The sequence below is a fragment of the Capricornis sumatraensis genome, chromosome 4, assembly GCF_032405125.1.
Source record: "Capricornis sumatraensis isolate serow.1 chromosome 4, serow.2, whole genome shotgun sequence".
In the NCBI taxonomy this organism is placed as follows: Eukaryota; Metazoa; Chordata; class Mammalia; order Artiodactyla; family Bovidae; genus Capricornis; species Capricornis sumatraensis.
This window is the reverse complement of record NC_091072.1, coordinates 154,381,704-154,402,612: the sequence shown is the minus strand read 5'-3', so window position 1 is coordinate 154,402,612 and position 20,909 is coordinate 154,381,704. Positions and strand designations below refer to the sequence as shown.

The 20,909-nt window shown below is 56.4% G+C and overlaps 1 protein-coding gene across 2 annotated transcripts; it reads left to right on the top strand.

The window, feature by feature from the left end:
• Nucleotides 1-893: 893 nt before the first annotated feature.
• SUN2 (Sad1 and UNC84 domain containing 2) lies at nucleotides 894-18,998 on the top strand. Of its 2 annotated transcripts, none has more exons than XM_068969907.1 (18): nucleotides 894-1,014; nucleotides 4,779-4,945; nucleotides 5,785-5,972; nucleotides 6,357-6,494; nucleotides 7,170-7,265; nucleotides 7,619-7,712; nucleotides 8,670-8,740; nucleotides 10,533-10,660; nucleotides 12,230-12,487; nucleotides 12,955-13,032; nucleotides 13,482-13,525; nucleotides 14,083-14,248; nucleotides 14,617-14,838; nucleotides 15,182-15,263; nucleotides 15,628-15,743; nucleotides 15,866-16,033; nucleotides 16,375-16,467; nucleotides 17,395-18,998. In XM_068969907.1, exons 2-18 carry the CDS (start codon nucleotides 4,818-4,820, stop codon nucleotides 17,506-17,508), a joined length of 2,184 nt encoding a protein of 727 aa, XP_068826008.1. In that variant the 5' UTR covers nucleotides 894-1,014; nucleotides 4,779-4,817; the 3' UTR covers nucleotides 17,509-18,998. The 2 variants fall into 2 exon arrangements, with proteins under 2 accessions (XP_068826008.1, XP_068826007.1); XM_068969906.1 differs by having other exon boundaries at nucleotides 15,179-15,263.
• Nucleotides 18,999-20,909: the final 1,911 nt, after the last annotated feature.

The following is a 20,909-nucleotide window of genomic DNA, read 5'->3' as shown; positions in this document are numbered from 1 at the left end:
GGGGCCCTTTCTGTGCCTGTAGAGCTGGCTCGTGGGGAACCAGGGCCCTGGACCCTTGGAGTCTGGCAGTATATTTATTATTCACTCAGTATCTATCAAGCACTTATTCCACAAGCAGATCTGAGTAAGGCATAGGAATAGATAGCCAGTCTTGCCTTCTCAGCACCAACTGGGGCAAGTGTCCTCCTTAAAATGGAAAAAAAAAGAAGCTTCTGCCGTGAAATTTCAGAGAATCTTCTAATCTCAATTTTGCCTTTTTCAAGCTGTGGGACTTTAAGCAAATCACTTAAAAACTCTACGAACCTGTTTCCAGACGTGCTTTTTTTTTTTTTTAAGTATGATAACTAAGAGAACAATTACGCATAAGCCTCCAACAATCATTTTTTTTAGGGGAGGGGGAGGTCCCCTAAGGGCTAACTACGTGCTACCCCTCCAGGCGGGCCCTAGGCCATCAGGGGTCGTCAGTGTGCCCTCCTCAATGCCTTTAAGGTCCTGGCACCCCGGCCCTATCGAGTCAGCTTGCGGAGCACTGGGACCCAGAAGATCGCGGGTGGGGTGAGGCTCGTGAGGCAGTGCTAGGAGAGGTCTCAGGTGTTTTCAGCTACCAGACCCAGAGTCAAGTGCGCAGTCAGGCTGGCTTCAGCCGAGTACCCCAGCAGGGAGGGATCGCACCCCCCTCACCCGCGCCTCCCACGCGCGGATTCTGGTCTGGTCTTGCCCCGCCCGCTGGGCCCACGCGGCGGGCGGGGCGAGCCGGGGGCCTTTGTGTTCAAACCGCCCAATGGGCGGTGGCAGTGGGCGGTGACGCGGGCGGAGTCTGGCCAATGGGTTGCGGCCTGTCAGCGTTGACTGACAGGCGCACACATACACACTCGGCCACGCGCGCGCCGTCCGGCCCCACTCGCGCAGCGCAGTTCAGCGCGGGCCGCATTGTCCGCCTGCCAGCTCGCCTGCCTCCTCTCCCCGCGCACCCCGGGTCCCCGCGCCGACCGCCGCTCCCCGGATTCCGACGCGGTAAGGAGGGGCGGCGCGGCGGGCCTCGGAAGCCCCCGGCCTTGTACTGAGCAGCGGCGAAGGCAGGTAACAGCCGGCCGCGGGCCTCTGGCGGGCGGACGCGCCGGGCGAGGGTGATGGGCCGGCCTCGCCCCCTTCCCCGCGGGTACCGGGCCGGCCTGACCCCGGGGTCATCGTCAGGCCGCACCAGCCAGAGCCGAGCTGCCCAGGCCTGGTTCTTCCTCTCCAGCCAAGCTGGGCCAGGCTCCAGCCCCGCCCGGAGCACGCCCCTGGGCCAGTCGAGAAGGGCCAAGCGCCAAGGCCGTCCTGACTCATCGCCGCCGCCGCCGGGCCCCCGCCTCCGGGACTGGCCGCCCCACTGGTCTGTCCAAAGGGCGGATGTCTCCGGGCGGGACTTCCCCGGGCCGAACCTCCCCGGGAGGAGGGGAGCGGAGACCTGGCTGTCCAAGCCGGCCCAGGCCGGTGCCTGCGTTTTTGTGCCAGTTCGGCAGTTTCTAGGGACTGGCAGTTCTCTGCTTCTGCCGCCGCCTGTCAGAACTCTGGGAATAGGGAGGAGGCCCATTTTGTTCAGTTCTAAAAAAAAAAAAAAAGGCAAACAAACGGGGGGCGGGAGTGTTACTTAGAGCAGAGAGGCAGGGACAGGCGAGTGGTTGATAAAAACAAGAGAGAGAGAGAGAAAGAAAGAAAAATCTCCCGCAGGTTCAGCCAGTAGGGCATGAAGGAAGAAGAGAGTTAGCACCTGGAGCGGTTTATCCGTCCCACGAGGGAATGCGGTGTGAAAACGTCAGGCGGAAGATGCCAAGATCTAGGTTAAGTCGGAAGAGTGGCTGGATACTGCCATATAAGTTTGTGATGAGGGCGGGAAAGGTGGAGTTGAAAAAAGGATGTGGTCAGCTCAAAAGTGGGGCTGCTGCTGCTGCTGCTGCTGCTAAGTCGCTTCAGTCGTGTCCGACTCTGTGCGACCCCAGAGACGGCAGCCCACTAGGCTCCCCCGTCCCTGGGATTCTCCAGGCAAGAACACTGGAGTGGGTTGCCATTTCCTTCTCCAATGCATGAAAGTGAAAGTGAAGTCGCTCAGTCGTGTCCGACCCCCAGCGACCCCATGGACTGCAACCTTCCAGGCTCCTCTGTCCATGGGATTTTCCAGGCAAAAGTACTGGAGTGCCATTGCCTTCTCCATAAGTGGGGAGAGATGTTTTATTTGAGGGTATCTTAACTGTGTGTGTTGCTGGGGGGCGGTGTCCATTCTGATATGCAAAAAATTTGAGCTCCTAGAGGCTCACCTCTTGTTTTGTTTTGAAGAACAGAGCCTTGACCTTTTTCATTTTGTGAAACCCAGGCTCAGTTTTGTGTTAGCAGTTACTGCTGATGGTTTTCAGCAGCACACACACACACGCACACACACACACGCGCGCACACACACACACACACACACACACACACACACACACTCTCCATCTGTATATTTCTTTATATTCTTGCCAACAGCAGCCAGAGTTCTGTATAAACACTTTTGTTTTGTTCCTGCCCCAGGGCAAAAGCTTCATCAGCTTTATCAGGGCAGGGTTAAGAGGAGGAGCCTGTGCCTGTGTGGGCTTCCAGAGCCTTCAGGTAGGGAGGGTAGTAGTAGGGGTGGAACTACCTTATAAGGAGTTGAAAATAGAAAAGTACCCATGCCAACTTCCTGCTGTGGCTACTACCAGTCGGTCCCTTTACCAACCGTGGCTTAAACCAGGGATGATGCCGGGTGAGCATCCTACCTGTGAGGACACCAGTAAGTCCCAAGACATGAGACTGCTTATATTCCAGAAGAGAACTTTGTAGAATTCTCTAGCCAGACCAACTAGATCCTGGTTTCCATAGTGTTAGAGCCTATGGCCGCTACACAACCCAGAGGAGTAGTGATTTAAGTATCAGCCAGGAGGGGCTTCCACGGTGGCTCAGGAGTGAAGCATCCACCTGCCAAGGCAGGAGACACGGGTTCTCTCCCTGATCCAGGAAGATTCCACATGCCGCAGAGCAGCTAAGCCCATGCGCCACAATTACTGAGCCAGCCAGGGCCACAAGAGAAGCCACTGCAATGAGAAGCCCACTTGGCACAGCAACAGAGACGGAGCACAGCTTAAAAAAAAGTATCAACCAGGAATATTAGAAGTGATAACAAGTCACAAGTACTACTAGGGCCAAAGTGTAGCAGTGACTTTGTAACACAGACCAACAAAGGCACCATGTTTAGAGTGCTCACACTGATTATCAGAGATTCTGAATTTGGATTTCTAGAGCTGAAGGGTTTATTAATCCCCCCTGTGTTGTAGAATGCCACCTTTTGCCAGGTCTTTTCACCTTGGCCCCGTCCCAGAGCCTTGGTTTCCACCCACTGTGTGACTGGTCTGGCTGGTAGAGGCTGACAGTAATCTCACACAGCTGCTCCGCCGGCCTGTTTTGGTAGTTTGTTAACCAATATTTGTAACGTAACAGCTCTGTCCACGGCCTGTTCCGAACATAATTTTTTTTTAAAAGTCGCTCAGTCTTGTCGGACTCTTTGCAACCGCATGAACTGTACAGTCCGTGGAATTCTCCAGGCCAGAACACTGGAGTGGGTAGCCTTTCCCTTCTCCAGGGGATCTTCCCAACCCAGGGGTCGAACCCAGGTCTCCCGCATTGCGGGCAGATTCTTTACCAGCTGAGCCACCAGGGAAGCCCAAGAATACTGGAGTAGGTAGCCTATCCCTTCTCCAGCAGATCTTCCTGACCCAGGAATCGAACCAGGGTCTCCTGCACTGCAGGCGGATTCTGTACCAACTGAGCTATCAGGGAAGCCCTCTGAACATAATGGAGGCTATATAAGACTCTCGGTGGGGACACAGCAACACCTTTCTGAAACAACTTGAAAACTTCCTGGCGGAGTGGAAAGACCCAGGCCCCAGCGCAGCACACACACTGCCTCTGTCACTTACAGCCTGGGTTACTGATTTTTGGGCAGGTTACTGATCCTCTCAGTGCCCCCAGGTTCCCCCCTGTACAGTGGGAGCGGTGATACCTCCCTTGATCATAAGGATCAGAAATGAGTATGTCAGGAGACCCGTACCCAGGAGGCATTTAACCGAGTGTTTTATTACCACCATCAGCATCATATCAAGAGGCACTGATGTTGCAGGCCAGTAATCACTAATGGGCTAGGCACGCAGGCTCCAGCAGAATGTAGGCGGGGGTTACCGTGGAAAGGTTTTCTGGAGTCAGAGTTTGACTGGGGCTCTGAATCAATGGATACAGCTACAAAGAAAGGAATGCATGTCCCACTTAAGGAAACAAGCTAGAACAAGAATGGGCACAGCTTTAGGGACTGGGCAGCCCAGTAAGACGGCTGGACTGGAGAGTCTGTACAGGGCAGCAGTGATGAGCGGCGTTTATTTAGCACCTGTAGCCTACCTAGCAGGTGCCGCAGGCTCCGCCTCGTGTCAGAGGTTGCAGAAGGCCCGATTCTGGATCTCGGAGCTCAGCATCCAGTAATTTGAAAGTTTGGAAATCCTGTGAACCTGCTTTGAAAGAGGCTGGCAGAGTGCAGAGGGCTGCAGGTGGGTGGGGCGGGGATGCTTAATCAACCCCGGTTCTCGCCCACATGTCAAGCTCTTTGGTTGAATGCACCAGGGTGTGTGTTCTCTGGGAGGCTGTGTCTTGTCTCTCCTTCCCGCCCTTGCCACCCCGGCCCCAGGGAGGGGCTGAAAGCAGCCCCGAGCCTCACCTGGCCGCCTTTCTCTCCCCAGACTCCCTTCAGGGGAAGGGTCCCCCCCGCCCACCTCATCATGTCTCGGCGAAGCCAGCGCCTAACGCGCTACTCCTCCCAGGGTGACGATGACGGTGGCAGCAGCAGCAGCGGAGGGAGCTCAGTGATGGGGAGTCAGAGCACGCTATTTAAGGACAGCCCTCTCAGGTAGGGGCTCACCTCCACCCCCAGCCCGCCTGGGTCCCCCGACCCACCGAGCAGATACCTTGGACCCTTCACCGTGCTGCCTCTTCCCGTTGTGACTTCCGTGGGCAGAGACTAGACCTTGCCCATGTCCGGTCAGCCACACCAAGGGGGACAGCCACATCTCCGAGGATGCCAGGGCCCAGTGCTGTTTCTTCTCTCTAAGCTGGGCTGTCTCATATTCAGAGAACAGGAAGTGGAGAGAGGCAGTTTCAAGCATAAGCTAGGCCGGAAACCCCAAAACCGAGTGCTTGCCTCACAGGAACCCCTTCTGCTGTGGATGGCTGTGCCAGACCCATAGCCGCCTGCCTCCCCATCCATCTGTCTGTAGGGCCTCAGCAAGGCCAGTGAAGCAGCTGAGGACATGAACAAGTTCAAGGGCACCTGGGACGTGAGCTAAGGCAGGCGTCCCCCGCCTCGCATCCTGCCCCCTGGCAGGCGCAAGGCCCGGATGACAGCCCCCTGAGGAGGCTTTGTCTGGGTTTTCAGTGGGTGGCAGAAACGACTAATCCATCAGGAAGCATGAAAGAATGCTGGGGCTTTGAAGTTCGAGACCTGGATTTGAATCCTGACTCCCTCACTGATCTTACCTAACTGCTTGTGAGATTTAGAGATAATGGGAGCATGGAAAGTACCTGCTTTGCTTGGCAGACAGCCAGCAGATGGGGGTTGTTAGTTGCCTAGTAACACAGCTACCCACCCGACCCCCACGTCCCCACGCCACTCACCGTAGGAGGGCAGAGCATTCCAGGTCGGTTCACCTGCCTGCTCCGGCCTCTCCCCTCTTGGCTGACCTCCCACAGGACCTTGAAGAAGAAATCCAACAACTCGAAGCGCCTCTCCCCAGCGCCACAGCTGGGCCCCTCCTCGGACACACACACCTCCTACTACAGCGAGTCCGTGGTCAGGGAGTCCTACATCGGCAGCCCGCGGGCCGCCTCCATCGCCGCCTCCCTCACCAGGAACTCCCTCCTCGACGACCCCTACTGGAGTGAGTATCCACAACTCTCCTCCAGGGCCTTGGCTTCCTTTGGAAATTTATGGTTCAAAATCCACCCCCACCCCCACAGGGGGTTTCCTAACCACTGCTGGGCCCGAAGAGGGGCGCCCCACCTTTGGAAATCCTGGGGAGAGCAGCCAGACGTCTGAACTACCAGGTCCTTTTAGATGATGAAGAAGCCACGTGTCTGCTCCAGACTTGGGAGCCAGAGGGGTGGGTCCTGGTTCACCCTTCCTTGGACTCAAGGGAGCTCAGGAAGGGCTCAGAGTAGATTCCATCTGCCCATCAGAGATGCTCCTCAGGGTGTCCCCAAGAACACCACCTCCCCCCTTGGAGCACCTGCCCCAGGAGAACCCCGAGTTCTTCCCTCCGCAGCTGAGGACCTGCGGGTGAGGAGGAGGAGAGGCACAGGCGGCACCGACAGCAGCAAGGTCAACGGGCTCCGGGAGAACAAGCTCTCCGAGGACTTCCTCGGGTCCTCCTCGGGCTACTCCTCCGAGGATGACTACGTAGGTAGGCGACGTCCTCCTTCCCCAGGCCCGGGGAGACGCTCCGCCAGGTTCCCGGGCCTATGGGAAGCCGGGGAGGGGGCCCTGACAGCTTGGGAGAGCACCTGTGTCTGGCTGGGCGCCGCTGCTGGGCCACCGTTGTACCTGAGCCAGGCTGGGGGTGGTCCTGGATATGCTGGGCTGCGGTGGCCAGGCTCCACGAGGCCCTGAGCAGCCTGTGGCCAGTCCCCTTGTTTTGATGTTTCCAGTAAGTGTTTAGCATGAGCCTTCACACACAGGAGGTGCTTGATTCCTTAGTCCAGTTCTGAGTGGCTTGAGGGACTGCTGGGAAGCAGAGGGAAGTAGCCAGGAGTTCGAGGGAAATAGAATGTTGGGAGCCGAGCACGTCACTCCAACAGCGTTTACTGACCTGCTGCCTGCCAGCCTGAGTCAGCTGGGGACAGGAAGGAGAGTGGCACACGGTCTCAGCTCACAAGCCAGAGGAGCAGTCACCGTCTTCCCTATTCCAGGGCTCTTAAGGAGGACAGTGGTTAGGACTCTCTGCTTCCACTGCAGGGGGTGTGGGGTCCACCCCTGGTCGGGGAAGTTAGGATCCCACATGCCACGTGGTGCAGCCAAAAAAATAAAAAAAAAGCATGAAGACAACTGAACTGTTCCCTCTTCCCCCGCCACCCCACAGGCTACTCGGAGACAGACCACCGGGGTTCAGGATCGCGACTATGGAATGCTGTCTCCCGGGCGGGCTGTCTGCTCTGGATGGTGGTCACCTCTCCAGGTGGGTGCAGACCGCTCTGTGCGTGATCATGTCCATTTTCTCCGGCAGTTACTTTTGCCCGTCTTTCTGCGGTTGGGCATCCAACTCCGTTACAGAGACTGTAGCGGCACTGGGAGAAGCTTGTTCCAGAATAATCGCTGGGAGCCGAGAGCTGCAGGAGCACCCTTGCTTGGGAGCGGGATGGAGGGCGTTGGCTGCACGGGCGGGCGGGTGGGATGATGGGAACTGGGAGGCGTGGGAGGACAGAGGTGCACTGGCTGTCAGGGTTGGGGTCGGGGCAGGGAGGGCCGCAGGGAGAGACCCGCAAGCCGACGGTTCAGGGTGGCAGTTGGGCTCCATGGGCTCTCTTTCAGGCCGGCTCTTCGGGCTCCTCTACTGGTGGATCGGCACCACCTGGTACCGCCTGACCACAGCCGCCTCCCTCCTTGACGTCTTTGTTTTAACCAGGTGAGCGAAACTGACAAGGAATCAGAAGGCCCTGGGCAGGGGGGTGGCCAGTAAAGCATCTAAACCTGTACGCGATCGTTTCTCTGAAGGGTTTTTCCCCAGTACTTGCTGCTTGTATTAGCATGGAGTGGACGCCCAAAGCTTGGCTCTGCCTGATAGAGGGTGGGACACAGGCTCAGGTTTTGCTCCTTGAATTGATAGCTCATCAGGGAGTGTTCCAGAACACGGGTTCTTGTTTCTTCTTGGGTACTTCTGCTAAACACCAGCCCAGCCACTTCGGAGTGTCAGACAAGCTCGGCCTTACTCCCACGGGCCAGGCCTTAGGCTCTAGCCGGCTGGTGGTGTTTCCCAGCATCAAGTGCGTGGTACTCTCGGCCCGCAGTGTTTCCCGTGTTGTGTTCAGAAGCCACGAATGGGTGCGGCCTGAGGATGCTGTGGGTCTGTTCCTCAAGTCCCTGACCCAGCAGAGCCAGATTTGGGGAGCTGGTCCTTGGGCAGAGGAAGGAACACTGAACCAGGAGGTTAGGGTCCCTCTGGCCCTAAACCTGGTTGGAGTGGGCAGCCAACTATGCGGAAAAGATGAGCAAAGATGAATTCATGTCACCAAGAAAGGGTCCTCGTTTTTCTAAAAGAAATATTGTCTGTTTAAGGAATTAACTTTTTTTATTCTATATTTGCTTGCCTGTAAGACCTCTATGTATAACAGGTTTAGGTTATTCAAGGACCCTGGGATTTATTTTTAATAACATCACTACAATTCAGAGTCAGAACTATCCCTATCACTCCAAGCTCTGCAGGTAAAGCTCTCAGCATCCAGTCTGGCCCTGGCAAGATGAGAGGCTTGAGGGTGTCCCCTCCGACTGTAGCTCAGCACTCTAGGGACTCCCTGAGGACACCAAGGGGCCCTGGAGTCCTCTTGACCCCTCTGCCCGCCCTCTCTCCCCTCCTGTGGTCCAGACGCTTCTCATCCCTGAAGACCTTCCTATGGTTCCTCTTGCTGCTGCTGCTTCTGACCGGCCTGACCTATGGTGAGTCGCCCACTGTCACTGGGAAGGGAGGACTCTCCATGTGGAAATAGCGCTGGTGAGCCAGAGGGGCAGGCAGAACATGCGCCGAGGGTGGCGCTGAGCAGAAATGTGAAAACTGGAGGGACACTGAAAAGCTACAGTAAGCAGAAAGACAAGGCGGGGTCGGATCAAGCCTGGGCAACATCCTGTCTGGCTCTCCTGGGCCCTCTGGTGATCAGCGGATGGAAGGGGCAGTGCCCCAACCCGCTGATCTTGTCGTTGGTTTGGGTGGCTCTGTTGGACTGCCTGGCATGTCAAGAGTATCCTTGGAAGCCATGGGGCCAGAAGATGCCCCATTACAGGAGTGCTGGGGTAAAAGGCAGGGACTCTGACACTGTCATGAGCACTCACTTTCCCTCCATTCCAAATCAGGATGTAACGTGGGTTAGTGAGTTATTACTCCATCAAGGCTTCAGCTGTCTTTAAGATCAAAACAATGGAGTAGGAAAGAGAAGTAAGAGCACTTTTTTGCACCAAGATACTAAACTACATTTTGTTTGCAAGATGCTCCATGTTGTCCTGATCGCTATCATTGAACTTTCACATTTTTTTACAGTTATAATCATAACACTTTCCTATGAGCGTCCCCTGTGGCCCCCAGGCTCAAAGTTACCAATTTGTAACTAAAGACCATGCTTTATTATTATTTTTTTTTAGAGTTTTTTTTTTAGCATCTACTGAAGTTATATTTCTTTAATTTATACCAGAGTAGGACATCTTTCCAAGTGTTGATTCCCTTGCTGTTATAAGAACAGCTTGTTCCTATTCAGTGGAAACTGGGTGTCACTCTGTAAACAATAACAATGACTTTATGATCATACAGCATTATGTTCAGGAAGCACATTCCCTCGTGTTATCTCAGTTTGTTTTGCCATCCCCTCATGGGGTTGGCGGAGCCAAGGTCATCATGGCCTCATGAGGAGATGCACATAGGAGGTCTGAAAGGCAGAGGGGTGGAGTGACCAGCTCAGGGAGGGCAGTAAGCAAAGGTCTGTCCAGAGGGTCTGACTTGAAGCCTTGTGGTCACGTGCTTCCTGTTGCACCTGCTCGAGGCCAACAATTGTGTGGCAAGCGTGGCATCTTACCAGGCTGGAGACCCCAAAGCCAGTATGACTTCTCCAGGCGCTGTCACGACCATGCATACTTGTACACACACACACGCACATGCGTAGCTCAGGAGTAAAAACAGGCGGCCCCCTAAAGCAGTATGTCTTTGTGTGGCAGCCTTGTGCTCTGTTCTGGGGCTACAGGCAGCCTCTCTGAGCGGGTAGATTCTGTTCCAGTGACGGCTCAAGTATGGCCAACCATTAGAGTCACCTGGGGAGCTTTTAAAACTCATTGCAGGGGGATCTGCCCAGGCCAGCAAGCTCACTCCCTGCCAGGTGGGGCCAGACGCTGTTGGAGAAGTTCCCTGAGTGATTCTACTGTACAGTCTGAACTGAGAAGCACCTTCAGGGCCTCTGGGTTCCATCCCTGGACAGTCCTCAGCTTCCAGCGATTTCCTGCAAGCCTTACCATCTATGGAAAGATGAGGATTCCTGAGGGGATGTGAGAATGCTTATATTCTGTGATTATCGGGTAGAGGTTGCTGCCTCAGTAGGGGAACCTCTATCCCTCACACCGCCTTCGACAGGAGCGAGGCTCCCATGAGTGAGACAGGCTAGGGACGAGCACTGCTTGTGAACCTGCCATGCTCCCTGGCGTGTGCCTCCTGGGCCCCGGCCCCAGTAACTGTCCTCTCCTCTGTGTGCAGGAGCCTGGTACTTCTATCCCTTCGGGCTGCAGACGCTCCACCCCGCTGTGGTCTCCTGGTGGGCCTCGAAGGGGAGTATTGGGCAGCGTGAGGTGTGGGAGTCCAGAGACTCATCCCCACATTTCCAGGTGAGCATCTTAGGGTCACAGCACCCGCCCCCTCCCCACCGCCGTCGGCCTGCCGTTACATTCCTTGCCCTCACTCCTCACACTCCCAGTGGATGAGATGCTGCCTGTCTCCTAGGACACTTTCCTTTCTCTACTGTTCGTGGTGCAGGGGCTGGGGGGAAGGTTTTGCCTGCACTTAAATGTGACTCAGACCTGTCCTAAAGTTAGTTTCCATCCTAAGAAGCACAGAAAGCAGAAGGAAAAGAAATCAGACAAATTGCTTTCTTCCTTTTTAATACAGTATCACAAATATTTACTGAGTACCTTCTGGGAGTCAGGTAATATCCTGGTCTGTTACCTACTACCACCAAAATCAGTGCCTTAAGATTACCAGCACTGGAGGGTCACCTGTAGCAGTCCAGTGGTTAAGACTCTGCGCTTCCACTTTAGGGGACACGGGGTTGATCCCTGGTCAGGGAATCAAGAGCCCGTAAGTGGCACAGTGTGGCCAAAAAAGAAAAGGGCCAGCATTTAGACTAGCTTGTGAATGCACAGGTCCTCTAGGTAGCTGTTCTGGTCTGAGCAAGGGCAGCTGATCTTGGCTAGGCCCCCTCGACTAGAGCAACCGTGGTGGACTGGCGGGTCTTCAGGGGTGGCTGGTCTAGGCCTGGCCAGGCTGTACCTTCGATGTCTGGCCAGCTAGCCTGGGCTTGCTCTCACAGCAACCGGGCAGGGTTCCAGGAGGGTGGAGTCAGGCCAGACTTCAAGGACTAGATTCACTACTGCTTTGTGCTGTTGGCCAGATTCAAGGAGGGGGGAAAGAGACTCCACCTCTCATGGGAACACCTGGGAAGCCGTACTGCAGAGGGTGCAGGTGTGGGAAGGGCAGGACAGTGGCCATTTTCTGCATCCTGTCAGAGACTAAAAGATGGACCAGGCCCAGGCCATGCCCTCAAGAGGCCTGCGGTCCAGGGCGGGAGAGGTGATGAGTGCACAGACAGCAGCAGTGTGTGTGTACAGGTTCTGGGCTCTGCGATGAAGATGTAAAACTCTTTGTCCTCTAATTACTGTTATGTGAACTTTGTTTGCATCCTGCTGAATTTAACTTGGCAGCACATTTTTAACCGTTTATTTTGGTGGATAGTACTTCGCTGACCGTGACGTTATTATTTCACAAAATAATGTGTTGTGGCATCTTTAATTTTTTTTTAATCACTAGTAAAGACAGTTTAGTTTCAGGACCAGCTTTTCTATAAAATGGGGGAAGTAAAGGATGAACCTATCTTTGTATTTACTTTCATCTGCATTAAAAAATAGTTGCCCAGGAAGGGTTGGTGGTCAGGGCTCTGGGTGGATGGGGCAGAGGTTAGGACCTTGACTTTACCGCTTGCTTCTTGAGTCATGCAAATACTGCCGAGTTTAAAAATGGAATTTTTGAAAGTTGAAAGCCCAACCTCTGTTCCCAGTAGGCTCCTGCCTTTTAATCGAGTCGACAGGCTGTGTGTTTCTGGGACTCCCTTCCATTTCTCTTTAGGAAGCTCTTGTCATGAGTCCCTCACCTCTGTGGCTTTTCCCTCCCCGCCCTGCCAGGCCGAGCAGCGCATTCTGTCCCGGGTACACTCGCTGGAGCGGCGCCTGGACGCTCTTGCTGCTGAGTTCTCGTCCAGCTGGCAAAAGGAGGCCATGCGGCTGGAGCGCCTGGAGCTGCAGCAGGGGGCTGGCAGGCAGGGAGGTGGAGGCGGTGGCCTGAGCCACGAGGACACCCTGGCGCTCCTGGAGGGGCTGGTGAGCCGCCACGAGGCTGCCCTGAAGGAGGACCTCCGCAGGGACACTGCTGCTCGGATCCAGGTGGGGGACAGGAGCTGAGGGGCCTCACAACCCTCTGTGTGGATGACACCCTGGGTGTGTGGGGTGGAGGGGGCGAGGCCCCACACTCCCTGACATGAGAGAGACCGCAGTGTGTTGTCATTTCAGGGTCAGACGGCTCTGCCCCTTGGCAGTTACCTTCTCTAAGCCTTACTTTCCTCCTCTTTGCAACGGAGGCTCTCCTGTCTGCCCCTTCCCTGGTCTTGAGAACAAGAGGTTTTAGCGCATCTGGCACAGTGCCCGTGGAGGTGTCGCACTCCATGCAGGTGTGCAGTTAAGACCGAGGAGTCTTGCATGTTTCCAGAAAGGCACTGTAGCAGAAAGGCTAGGAGCTGAAGTTTGCAATCAAACAGGCCTGGTTTGAATTCCAGTTACACCACTTACTGGTTTTAAGTGGCCCTCTGAGCATGGCTCAATAGAATCCTCAGCCTCTCTCCTATACCTGATAGGAAGAGCTGGTCACCCTGAGATCAGAGCATCAGCAAGACTCAGAAGACCTTTTCAAGAAGATTGTCCAGGCCTCACAGGTTAGTGAGCTTGGGGCTTGATCCAGTTCATCATCTCTTCTTGGGCTGAGACACCTTGGCCCCAAAGGGTCTGCTTAGACATAGAATGGGGAGAAGGATGTGTAGTCTCCTGACTTCTGCTCAAACTGAATCCCCCTGGGCTGGAACACTCTGCAAAGACGCCCTGGGAGTGTGCCAGAGGACAGGAAGGGCTACTTTCAAGTGGCCTGAGTATAACAGGCTGAATGAATGAGTGAACGGCTGAACGCCTGAGCACAATAGTTATGGAGTGAGACTCGCATCAGGACATCAACTGGGAGGCCAGCTTGACATTTGCTGGAACAGCCAGGAGGCCCTGGGGAGGGGATGTGGTTAAGCAGAGAGACCCCAAAAGGAGCAGATCCTGCTCTGGAAGACTGATTGCCGTGAGCCCGACAGTCCTTGAATTGGTGCCTTTTTCCTGCTCATAGGAATCTGAGGCTCGGCTCCAGCAGCTGAAGTCAGAGTGGCAAAGGTAATGGGCGCTGCCGTCTGTCCTAGGCTTGCTCATCTCCAGCCTCCCCATTCCCACCTCCAGACAGGACTAGGGGGCAGAAACCCAGAGCAGAGTTCTGTGTCCCAGGCTGAGAAGGAGATGATGGAAACCTGGCTCAGGACCGTCTGCTCAGAGTCTGTCCTCGAGGGGCAGTGGTGGTCGGGGTAGGGGATTGCGGGCACTGCCGGATAATCGGGATTCCTGGGTTCATTTATAGGTGCGCCATCCTTTCTGTGCAGCCTCATGCCGGCTGCCTCCCCGTGTCCCAGACGCCCATACTGGTGGAGGATCTGAGAGCTGAGGCAGCGAATTCTGGATCTGGGCTTAGGAGGGAAGCAGGATAATAACTAGCTCCTTGGGATATGTAGGCCAAGCGTAGGCACCAGAGCTGTGTTCTACAGCCTCAGTTTAGAACCCCTGAGAGCAGGCCTCGCACTCATGTATATCAGGTGCCAACTAGGGGATCCTCTCGTTTGCCTCAGCATATCCTTACCCCTCACTGGAGACCCAGAGCTTACTCTTCTGTTTGGGAGTAGGATGACCCAGGAGTCCTTCCAGGAGAATGCCATGAAGGAGCTGGGGCGGCTGGAGGGCCAGCTGGCAGGCCTGCGGCAGGAGCTGGCAGCCCTGACCCTGAAGCAGAGCTCGGTGGAGGACCAGGTGGGGCTGCTGCCCCAGCAGCTCCAGGCCGTGCGGGACGACGTGAGTTGGAACCCTCTGGGTTCCCCGGGAATACCCCTCCTCTGCGCCGGTCTTGGGAGTCTGCGAGGGAGAGTGCCTCCTGCCCCTGCTCTGGGCACAGACGCTGGCTTTCTCTGATGGAAGTTCTTCCCATTTTCTCACTGATAATATGGAGGGTTGTTCCTCTTTCCCTCCATGGCCTGAGCAGGCACGTGCCGGCCCTCCCCTCGCTGGAGTGACTACAGAGGGGCCTGTACTCACTGCCTGGCCTCTCAACGCAAGCCAAGCGCCGCCCCCAACCCCCCACTCCAGGCCGGCTAGGGCCCTGCAGTGGCAGCTTCCACCTTCCTGGTGAGCCTCCCAGAGTGAGACCTTGTTTTGGTCCCTAGGTGGAGTCTCAGTTCCCTGCCTGGGTCAGTCAGTTCCTTCTTCGAGGTGGGGGAACCCGCACTGGGCTCCTTCAGCGAGAGGAGATGGAAGCTCAGCTGCGGGACCTGGAGAGCAAGATTCTCACCCACGTGGCCGAGATGCAGGGCAAGTCGGCAAGGGAGGCCGTGGCCAGTCTGGGGCTGACGCTGCAGAGGGAAGGCGTGATTGGGGTGACTGAGGAGGTGAGGACTCTGTCCCTGGACCCCGGCCCCTGCCCGCGCCCCCCCCCCCCCCCCACACACACAGTGCTCTCCTCCTGGGAGTCATAGAGCTGCAAAGTCCCACCCAGCCAGCTCCCTGGCAGGTTCCAGGACCTAAGTAACATGCAGAAGCCTCCGATGTTTGTTTTGGGGCTGGTGTGAGGGGGCGGGGTGCGCCTGGGGAAGTGCCACACGTGTCTGGACACCAGGGTGGCGCAGGCATCAGGGGGCTCAGTCTGCGGGTCTCTGGCCCCTGACAGTGGGGCACAGAGATGGATGAGTTGGCTTCCCCATCACAGCTGCTCTGGCGCCTGTGTTTTAGCAGGTGCACCGTATCGTAAGCCAGGCTCTGAAGCGCTACAGCGAGGACCGCATCGGGATGGTGGACTATGCTCTGGAGTCGGGAGGTGTGTCTAGCTCACCTCCCTTTGCTGGGCCCCCTTGCCCCACACTGGCAGGCCCCCTGGCATCTGCTGGGGCAGCCGTGTGCTTAGCAAGCAGGGCTTGAGGTCAGCAGAAATCAGCCAACCCAGAACTCACCATAAAGGCGAGTGACTGTGGGAGAAGGCAGGATATAGAGCGCCATCTTTCACCAGGCAGGGCTGATGCTTACTCCGCCCTGTGGTCTGGGTCAGATGTAAAGACCCGTCCTGAGGGACAGCAGTCCCTCTTCAGCCTCCCTTGGCTGGCAGCTAAGCCCATTGCCCGGGTCTCCCTCCCCTGCTGGTGTCCAGCCCCAGGCGCCCACCCTGCTTTTCTTTCCTGTCTCAGGGGCCAGTGTCATCAGCACTCGATGCTCCGAGACCTACGAGACCAAGACGGCCCTCCTCAGCCTCTTCGGCATCCCCCTGTGGTACCACTCCCAGTCTCCCCGAGTCATTCTCCAGGTGGGGCCCTGAGCGCCCCGTGTCGCCTCTGTGGCTGTCCTACCCTGGGTCATAAAGAGCTGTGCTCGGGGCAGGCTGTCTTTGCCACCTGCCATGTGCTGACCCACCTTTCTCCCCTCCAGCCAGATGTGCACCCGGGCAACTGCTGGGCCTTCCAGGGGCCCCAGGGCTTTGCTGTGGTTCGCCTTTCTGCCCGCATCCGCCCAACTGCTGTCACCTTAGAGCATGTGCCCAAATCCTTGTCGCCCAACAGCACCATCTCCAGTGCCCCCAAGGACTTTGCCATCTTTGTGAGTATCCCTCCTGGGGGTTGGGGGTCTCTATCGAGGACAGAGGTCATTCTTTGGCTGGGGGGCAGGGCATAGATGTGGAAGACAGTACCAAGGTGGGAAACGGCAGTTCTGTGTTGGCTGCCTCAGGCTGCAGAGGAAAAAAAACGGGAGGCCTAAGATGTTAAGTGACTCGTCACAGATCACACAGCAACCCTGTGTCCAGAGCCCAGGACCCCTGCAGTCCCCAAGGAGGCCAGTCCCTGCCCTGCCAGATGGCAGAGGACCAGGGGAAGCCAGGAGGGAAGGCCTTACCCCCTGGGGGCCCGTGGCTAAGGGCAGGGTCCTCCCTCCATCCTCAGGGCTTTGATGAGGACCTGCAGCAGGAAGGGACGCTCCTTGGCCAGTTCACCTATGACCAGGATGGGGAGCCCATTCAGACGTTTTATTTTCAGGTAAGGAACTTCGGGTCTGCTTGCAGAGGTGGTGTACTTACTTTCCCATCCATTCGCCAGATGTTCTCTTAGTACTTATCCTGTGCCAGGCACTGGGAGTCCCAAGTGAGAAGCCACAGCCCAGCCCACCCACAGCTTGAGATAGGAAAGAGAGAAAACTGTCCAAGCGGTGTGGGGCAGGGCCCTTCCAGGTGGGGGATGTTGGGGAAGCTGAGAGGGCAGGTGTCGTGAGTGAGGCTGTGGCCTGGCAGGGTGTCACGCAGCACAGCCTGGCTGGGCCCCAGACGGGGGCCTCTTGCCTCCACCTGAGTGGACATCGGTCTCCTAGGCCCTTGTCAGAAATAGCTTCCCAGTCTCCAGCCCAGGTGACCTGAGAGCCACCCCAAAGGAGTCCAAGTGTGGGAAACTGGGTGAGGTGGGGCCAGGGCCGAGGCGGGAGGAGAGGCAGGCCTGGCTGCCAGGCCAGAGAATTTCAGCTCGCAGCCGAAAACGAGCATACAGGACCAAGGCTTGATGGGAACTTGACAAAAAAAAAAGCAACTCTGCTTAATTCATGGTGAAGGAATTCTTTTTCAACATCAGCATATATCAGACTCTCCTACAAGGTAGTCCTGCTCATGGTCAGAAGGAGCTCCTGTGAATTTTTCCCAGTTCCGGATGCATCGTGCTCATGTTCAGTTGTAAGGTCGTATTTCTGTGGCTGTGGGTGCCTCACGCAGCCTTAATGGTGCGTTCCCGGCCCCTGCAGGACCTCAGAAGCCTCTGGGGCTTCTTGGCCCACCAGCTGGAAACTCTGTTCCAGGGCCTGAAGACAGGATTTTTGGTCTGGTTTCTCTGCAGAGGCCTGACAGAGGGGGTGTCTGGCCCTGGATGTGGCCGTCTCCTCTCCAATCTGTGAATTCTTAGCCCTCCCTTCTCTCTCTGCAGGATCCTAAAATGGCCACATACCAGGTGGTAGAGCTGCGCATCCTGACTAACTGGGGCCACCCCGAGTACACCTGCATCTACCGCTTCAGGGTGCACGGGGAGCCCGCCCACTAGGCCTTCTCCGTGCTGCTGCCGGCCACGCCCCCTCTCTGGGGGTTAGGTGCGCAGCACCCCCGACTCCCCGCACATGCTTGAAGCGCACTGACTTCCAGGAGCAAGAAAGGAGCCCTGGCGCAGTGGAGATGAAAGAACACGCGGGCTTTTCCTGTGCAACAGGCGGCTCGAGCGGTCAACAGGCTCCATTCTCTCTCTTCCTTCTCCGCTCTCCGCGTGCCAAGCACTGGGCATCTTCTCCCTCCTGGGAGGGTGTATATATGTAGCATGTCATGGGGACTGAGGTGGGAAGAGCGGGTGATGCCCGTGGTCCAGCAAAGGTGGACCAGACCTGCCTGCCCCTGGCCCGTGTGGAGGGACTGGCACCTCGGGAGCTGCGCAGAGGAAGCAGGTGCCAAAGCTGTTGGGGAGACAGGCTAGGGCCTGGGGCAACTGGGCTGTGCCCCCTCCCTCAGTGAGAGGGGTGCTCAGGGTGCAGGTCGGGACTGGTCCCCAGGCATGAAGCTCCTGGAAGAAGGCGGCTGGGCTCCTCCAGACACCAGTGCCATCAGCCAAGGCCCACAGCATTCCTGAAGGGCTTCTGTACACTGTGTGTGTCCTGGGTCAGGGTGGGCCAGGGGCTTCTTGTACCCTGGAGGGTCTGGCTCCTGAGAGCCTGTAGGAGCCCCTCTGCTGGGAACAGCAGTTGTCTTCTCTCTCCTGATGCTGGGAATAGGGCCCGCTCTGCTCCCCTCTCCTGCTCAGGCCCGCCTGGTCCCCAGAGCAAGCTTGCCACGTTCCCCCAGGGTGCAGGTGTCCAGACCTGTCTTTGGGGGCAGCCAGCAGTGTTCACGGAGCTCCCTGGGCTCTTGTGGTGGCCCAGTGACATGATGAGAGGGACATTCAGGGTGTCGCTGGGGCGGGGGGTGTAGACTGTTGGCCCTGCCCCACCCTCTCAGGCCCCTGATCCTAAGCCATCCCTGGGGGCGCACTCAGCTCTTGCTTCCTTGTTTCTATTCTGACTCATTTTCTATGGGGAGCAGCCAGGGGTGGGGGTGGGGGAGCTGGTTAAGGATGGGGGGCTGAGGTGGGAGCTTTTGGACCCGGCAGGCCCTGCTCTATTGTGTATATATTTTTCAAGGTCTTGTTTTTTTAACTGAGAAGCTAAGGGCTTGATTTCTAGCCCCGTTCTGTGGGGCCTTGGGTGAATGCAGTTCCTTGTAACCTGGCTGCCAAGAGAGGTCTGGGGCACTGGTTCTGACTCTGTGGTTCATTGTGGCCTGTGGGGAGGGGGCAGGAAGGGCTACTGCATAGGTGGGTGCCCTTGGAAGAGTTCCTAGAAGATGGGGCTGGAACAAAGGTGAGGCCCCACGGACCCCCTGTGCTGTCCCAGCACCAGCCCCTGCCTCCAGACAACCAGGTTTTGTTTGCGCTCTCCTGTCACAAATGCTGCACTATTGGTTCTTAATTTTTTTTAATCTCCAGATTCTAATTTATGCCTATGCAAAAAATAAATTATGCCCAGGGTTAATAGAGTGTGTGGTGTGGTTTTTATCTGACCATTGCATGGGACTCTGCTCTTGGGAAAAAGGGAAAGGATTCTTAGCCTAAACAATGTCACACAGGCTTACCTCCTAAGCTTTAGAAACCCAGGCTTCTCAGCTGTGATGGGAGATGGGACCTGAGGCTGGCCCTGTTCCGGTGACTCCTGGGTTTGACAGTGGCAGGAGAAAGGGAGGTGGCTTTATTAGCCACCACTGATGTCCACTGGGAAGCAGGAGGCTTGTCCTGCATCTCTCAGTGGAGCAGGAAATAGGAGTGACCCACCTGACTCTCAGCTTGTCTACGTCAGTGTTGCAATCCCCCTCCACAGAAGTTAGACCCTTGTCCCTGTGTTGGGATGGGACGAGGTGGGTCCCCTGAAGAGTCAAACTCCTGCCAGCTCCGGGGAGCAGGTCCTGGCCCTTCCCTGCATGTATCTCCCCAGATTCAGTGCCTCCAATGAGCAGCTCCAGGTGACAGGGGTGGTTCCCCATCTGGACTCAACATACGCCTCATCCTGACCATGGCACCCAGCCCAGGGCTGAGCCCCATCACAGCTGAGAAAATAAAGGCAGGAACAAGTCAGCAGGGAGGAGCTGGGGGGGGTGGGGGAGGGCGGTGGGGGACTGCTATAGGAGAGGATGCTGAGTGGGGTCCACAGCCAGGCCCAAGGCTTTGGGCCAGTTGCTCAAGCCCTCAGCTCTCCACACCAGGACAGAGCCAGTCCCAGGGCGCACTGCTCAGCAGCTGCTTGCTTCATTGCCTCCCGTCTCACGTATTTACCACCATTTTTCAACAAAGGCCACATCCCTAAGCAGCACCAGTAAACGGTCTCTGGAACCGACCACATACAATCAGAGCTCAGGGCCTCTGCTCATGCCCTCTGGGGCCTGTCTGTACATATTCAAATCTGTTGAGTCCTTCAGGGTACAACCTGCCAGGGGTGGTTCCCCATCTGGACTCAACATAGGCCTCATCCTGACCAAGGCACCTGGCCATCTTCTCCATGGTCCGTCTCATGACCTCAGTTAAACCTGCTCTTCCCTGCACCACGTCACGTTCCTGTTACCTTATTCTGGTGCTGGGGAAGTCAGGAGGCCCGAACAGCGGGCCTGGATGAATTCGAAAAGACCATACATGCTAACGACATTACAGGTCAGGATTTGCCATTTAAGATGACTGGATTAACAGCTTTTCTTCATCAACTATGAAAGGGCTGGTGGTTTGTTCCAAATAGACAGTGGGTAGGGCTGAGACTCATACAGGACCTTTGCAGTCCCAGCCAATGACAGTAAAATGCTGCCGTCAGTCCCCTGGCTAGCAGGGGGGGCCTGGTGACCAGAGGTAAGACTGACCTGAGTGTTTGAAGGTAGAGGCCAGGGTGGAAGCCATAGCTTCTAAATGTAAGGAAGTGGTTATGTTCACAGAGGGAAGAGACTGCCAACCAAATGTGGTTCTGCCTGTTTCAAGGTCCCACGTGAAATTCCACAGCACCTGCCATGGAAACTGAGAGCAGGCGCTGCTACTCCACCCGGAACTCCCACTATGAAGGCACCACTGGGCAGCGGCCCCTCTAAGCAGAACCAGAGTCAAAAGAGCAAAGGGGAAACAGCCAGCAGACAAAGGAAGCAGGGCCGGCTGGAGGGTGTGCTGGAGCGAGTGACCGGAACGGCTGGGGGCTGGGGCACTGCTCCTTAACTGCAAAGACATCACTGATGCCACCTCCCTCACAGATGGTAGCTGCGAGTGTCGAAGAACATGAAGCGAGGGAAATGCCTGGCACAGTCCCAGCTGCACAGCAGAGCCGAGTCCGTGCCATATTTCTCCTTTGGAGCCTGTGCCCCGGCTTGTGGCCTCTGCTGTGGACTTGGGAGTCACCG

What these genes read in the sequence shown, in the direction of transcription:
- SUN2 (XM_068969906.1), top strand. Translation starts at nt 4,818, where the DNA reads ATGTCTCGGCGAAGCCAGCGCCTAACGCGCTACTCCTCCCAGGGTGAC. An exon ending in CCTCGACGACCCCTACTGGA is followed by an intron (nt 5,973 to 6,356) that starts GTGAGTATCCAC and finishes TTCCCTCCGCAG; the next exon opens with CTGAGGACCTGCGGGTGAGG. An exon ending in CTCCGAGGATGACTACGTAG is followed by an intron (nt 6,495 to 7,169) that starts GTAGGCGACGTC and finishes GCCACCCCACAG; the next exon opens with GCTACTCGGAGACAGACCAC.